This window comes from Pararge aegeria, chromosome 26 (assembly GCF_905163445.1).
Source record: "Pararge aegeria chromosome 26, ilParAegt1.1, whole genome shotgun sequence".
Taxonomy (NCBI): Eukaryota; Metazoa; Arthropoda; class Insecta; order Lepidoptera; family Nymphalidae; genus Pararge; species Pararge aegeria.
The window spans coordinates 5655789-5661058 of record NC_053205.1 but is presented as its reverse complement, the minus strand read 5'-3'; the positions used below and the strand labels follow the sequence as shown (position 1 = coordinate 5661058).

General features: G+C 40.6%; 1 protein-coding gene across 1 annotated transcript; it reads right to left on the bottom strand.

Annotated features, from left to right (window-relative positions):
• Positions 1-3076: 3076 nt before the first annotated feature.
• Positions 3077-5270, bottom strand: LOC120635139. Its single transcript, XM_039906074.1, has 2 exons — positions 5010-5270; positions 3077-4252 (listed from the first exon to the last, which is right to left on the bottom strand). Exons 1-2 carry the CDS (start codon positions 5268-5270, stop codon positions 3077-3079), a joined length of 1437 nt encoding a protein of 478 aa, XP_039762008.1.

Here is a 5270-nt window from a genome sequence, read left to right as displayed (position 1 = left end):
CGACATTATTTTCATACCACCGATGTATTTATGTAGAATTATTTTGATAGTCTTTAATATTGATATTCCCCAGTTAATTATCAAGCTAACAATGGTGAATATTCGTCATGGAATACCGCCAAGAAAAGTTCGATTGTGTGCCACGGCTTCTGTGTTTTCAGTGCTTTACCCCGACAGGATTATTTGTGATGTGTGATATTGTATGACACATTAGACGAGAAAATCATTTTTAACAGACGTTAATAAAGGCGATTAGTTTTGTTGCAGACTTGGTCGTGCTAGGGGTATAGTATTAAATATGACATCTCCAGATATCAGAACATTAGAATAGGTTTTGACATTTAAACAAAAAGTCATCTCATACAAATTTGTCACTTTCATTTTGCTTGTTAACTGAGTTTTGTATGGAATTACTAAGTCGTAAGACAAAATTTGTCTCGTCCGAATTTTCACAGTACTTTAAGAAATTAACAATGAATAAATGTGAGTATACATATTTCGAGTTTATGACATATAGAATCGGGGTCGGAAAATAGAAACATGTCACGAGGGAGTTCGGTTAGTAAGAAGTCGCAGTGATTGTAGCTAGTATTAATTTTTAATCTGCCAAGTTACTAGATATTCTTAAACAATCACACTTCTGATACATTTCCGCCACGGTTTCTGTGTGTTTAATGCTTAACATGCATTCCGTTTAGTATTTTATATTAAGTGTCTTTTAGTAGGCTTATGCCGTGGCTAGTTACCATCCTATATCGACTTAACAAAAAAACAAATTGACTTTAGATATGTGTTCATGAACTGACAATTGTTGGTCTAGTTATTGCCTAGTTTATCTAGTATTATACTATCGAACACGAGGTCCCGGGTTCTACTTCCGGGAAGGGTAACAAATTGTTGGGTATCTGGTTTTTCTGTCGAGATATTCTCCATACCAGCGCCATGTTAAAGTAATCACTCCTGTTTATCTCAAACATGTTAATAATGGTTAAAATCCGCCATCCCGCGTCGGAGCAGTGTGGTGAGTATGCGCTCTGAAACAGCTCTGCTTAGAGAGAGGTGTTTTAGACATTTTTAATGCCTATGTATAATGTAAGCCAGTGTTGTTATTGTTTAAATGTCTATTTATTATAAAAAAATAAATTATATATTATAATGTAAATGTTATGCCAATAAATATGTATGTGTAAAATATTAATGTATTCCCAGAAATAAAACTTTATTTTTCAACGTATTGTGTTAAGGCTCCTTCATAAAATACTCGATAACTTCAGAAGTGGGATTAAAAATATTAAATATATATTAACGGTTTTATGATCTCCCTGGTGCAATGGTGAGTTCTTAGTATGAAACTTATAAGAAGTGGGAAGTCTCTGGTTCGATTTCTAGCGGAGGCAATTATTGAATTTATTATTACTGAATTTTCTCTGGTCTTCTTCGTCCTGTGAAAGGCTTCGGCCGCGGATAGTATCCCCTCCCTATCGACAAAGTCGCTTGCTGCCAAGCGATTGAGCGTTCCGGTACGATGTTGTGTAGAAACCAATTAGGGGTACGGGTTTTAATATAAATGCCATACTACCATCTTTGATTGCATCATCACTTACCATCAGATGGGATTGTAGGCAAGGGCTAACTTGTAGTGGAATTAAAAAAAAAAACCACGGCCTTGGACTCAGAAAGCAAACCATCGTCGCTGCAAAATGCGCCAATCGGCCGTCAAAATTAACACAATAAAAAACAATAATAAAGTTATTTTGATATAAGATGTGATTTTTTTTACATACCTCATTCCGTTCAAGTCTGTAGGCAGCTCTGAGATGTTCTATTTTTTTCTTAATTTCGGTATTGGTTGCTAGGGGATATGTTTTCCATTTTTCTCAAAGTATTTGAAACGCTTGATTGCGTGCATATTTATTTAGAATACAGGTTATGCACAGACAAGGAAAGTGTTTATATAAACACTTTCCTTGTCTGTGATAACAGCTCTGTGATAGCTCTCTTCTCCGAATCCATTTTTCTCGCACGGTTGCACAATAGCGACTAAACCAATAAATGGTTCGGTGCGTCGTCCACACGAACGTTCGATGTAGAAGCGCCCCGAAACCAGCCGTACCGTTAAACAAAATAATAATAATTACGTACCGTGTTCGATCGTCTGTTTCCACTTTAATAATCTTCATCTTTTGCGCCATATATTTTTAGTCACTCTACTTTGGCACAAATTCAGTTCATAAATAAAAGAACTTTATAATTAAACGTCGCTGCAAGAGTTATCACATACATCTTTATCATCGAAGTGCCAATGTAGAATTATCTCTTCATTCTCATATGTGAGAGGAATGTCTTCAATAGGTAGGTTTTCATACCAATTCAAAGACGCTACAGCTGAGGGTACCCTTCCGGGTGATGCCTGTATGTTGGCATCTTTTAGCACGAATCCTACCCAATTACAAATGACAGTTCTAGATGCTACACGAGTTTCCCCTTTTACTGTAATAAACAAGGAATCGTGTTTTGGCTTACCCGTCTGTGTTCGCTCAAATTCCAACACTTTTTGGTCCAATAAACGGGACATACATTTATGATAGGATGTTGTAACAGTCTTCAACCTTATTGCCTATATGTCGCAGTGTCGGTATTTAATCCAAACTCGGGATAAAATATGATTTGGTCACCGCCGTCTATGTAATGACCTGTCGAAACTTTTAGAAGCGTGAGATCAAGAACGCGTCTGCCAGATGCTAGTAATAAGATACAGGCCAGTCTACGTGACGCTTCAAAGAAAGTTATTTTATTTGAATGATTATTTTGCAACCAGGCAATCAGGTCGCTAGGGTCCCAAATCGGAGATTTCTCTGCTCTTGGACTTTGAAGAGAGATTGCCTTTAGCATAAGCAAGAAATGTGAACTTAAGTTTTCGTCGTTCTTTGTTTGACCAAAAGTTGTCACGACAGATTTATGCAATTAGTAGGATACGCCGATATCTTTCTTCAAGGAAGAGGAAGGCTAAATATTTTGACAGTGTACTCCCATCAGGTGACTTATAGTCACTATTATTTACTCCGCACTATTTGACCTAGCTTACCCAATCTGGTTTGTAGGTTTTTAAGGTTGATTCTCTCCAACTTAGTTTTAAAAAGTTCTTTTCAGATTGGGACCAGTGTTCGGTTCGCTGCATTTCTTGTACACGTGGTGGGGCAAGACCGGTGAACTGATCTATTAAGACATATTCCAGATCTGGTATACTCAGTGGTCTGCGCAACGCTCGCCTGCAAAGGTCTGGAAGCCAAAACGCTTTTTTCCACATGGGAGCCACAACGAGGAATGTTCCTTGTGCCGAGTTCAGATGATGAAGTACCCGGGGTATCAAGCTCGGTGGCGGAAACACCCAAGCCAACTGATAATTCCATATCCGACTGAAAACGTTGCAAAATGTGGCTGATGAGTCTAAGTGATCTTTGCTGGCATAATTCTCTACAAATTTCGTTTGGTTGGTGGCAAACAGATCGATTTGTGGCGTTCCAAATGTCTTGAATATTTTCCTCAGCGCTGGTTTTTTCAGGTGCTCTTCTGATGCCTTTTTTCCCCGAGATAATCCGTCGGCGATATCGTTGAATCTGCCTGGCAGGTATTTTGCAGTAATCGATATGTTCCATCGGTCCAAGATCCCCATCAACTGGTAAGTTAGGTTGAGAAGGGTTACCGACCGCGTTCCCCCCTCTTTCCTGATGTAAGACACTACCGTCCGATTATCCGTTTGGAAAACAAGATGTTGGTTTTGTAGTCGATGCTTGTAATGATGACTCACTGCTGCTATGCTAGCAAACATCTCCTGACGGTTGCAATGCCAGTTGAGTTGATCCGGCCGCCATTTGCCTGACGTTGTGAAATCTTCAACCTGCGGACCCCAACCGAAATGGGCCGCATCCGTGGTCATGAAGTGAGACATTAGCTCCGGATGGAAGGTGTTCTTCACTTGAGGACCTTCCAGTATGTCGAACCACCATTTGAGATGCGCAACAACGGGCGCAGATATACTCACTGGTTGGCACGGCGGAAGGAGGCTCAATGTACGTGCATGTAGTTGTAGTTGGCGGCAGTGTAACCGCCCCCTAGGAATGACAAAATTGGCGAAGTTCATCATGCCTAAAATAATTTGTGTAATTTTTGATTTCTTCTTGGTCAGGGCATGTCTCATACCGGTCTTGATAGATTGGTCCTTTCTTGAAGGTAATCTCTTGAATTTTGAGACCTGTGTTCCACATTATTCCAAAGTACTCTATCTCTATATTCCAAACTACACAAAGTCAGTGTTACAGCCCACACAGGGCTGTAACACTGACTTTGTGTAGTTTATGGTCCATTCTAACGTTTCCAGCACCCTGATGGCTATCCTGGTCTGATCCTGAAGCTGATCCCTCCGATTGGTTGGCTAGAAGAAAATCGTCTAAATATACGATTGCCCTCAATCCTCTGTTCCGTAGGATTTAAATTGGTCAGAGTGAAGAAATTTTTTGGAGCGCATGACAGCTCAAAGGGTTAACTTGTTATTTGTACAACTTGTCGAGGAACAGCCGACACTCCCTGATACTTAGGTTAAAATACGCTGATGAGAGATCACCATCAGAAGAGTTTCACCATCCAGTCGTTTTTCTGAAGGAAATGAGGTACTTTATGGTGAGAAATCAGCCTGAACGGCCTGGGCACTAAGTGTTCGTAGAGACGCTTCAGGGTGTAAATAGGTCTCCAATCCATTGCTGACTAGGTGAGAAACATTGTAGAAATTGAGCAGGACCCGAACTTTTTCTGATCTGGTATCTCTAGAACGGCCTTTGGCAATATTATTTCTATTTGGTCTGTCATCTGCGGTGATTCCTGGGTTTTGTAGCGACGCAGGATCCGGGTGTACGATTGGACTAGGGTAGGTTTGTTGGTTAATGGCAACCGCATTCCCATAATCATATTGAGAAGGGCCTTCAGAGCCCGAAGCAACTGCCACTGCCTCCTACTCTGAGGCAGCCCGCGTAAAACTCGGGCTGAGATGGCCGCGAGTAATTTGTGAAACCTCTTGCTGGGTTGGTTGTGCTATTTAAAGGACTTTTTTGCCTTATACAAGTCTTGCTTAGAGGTACTGGTTGTAGGTTCTTTTGTGTTGTGGTCTTTAGCACGAAAGGACTGGTTAGAGGTGAAAGCGTCACGCGCTCCGCTCGATTTGATTTTTTCTTACCGTCCTTATCAAATGCAAACCAAGGTCGGACCCACTTGTCCAT

What these genes read in the sequence shown, in the direction of transcription:
- LOC120635139 (XM_039906074.1), bottom strand. Translation starts at nt 5,270, where the DNA reads ATGGACAAGTGGGTCCGACCTTGGTTTGCATTTGATAAGGACGGTAAG. An exon ending in TTTACGCGGGCTGCCTCAGA is followed by an intron (nt 4,253 to 5,009) that starts GTAGGAGGCAGT and finishes TGTGGAACACAG; the next exon opens with GTCTCAAAATTCAAGAGATT.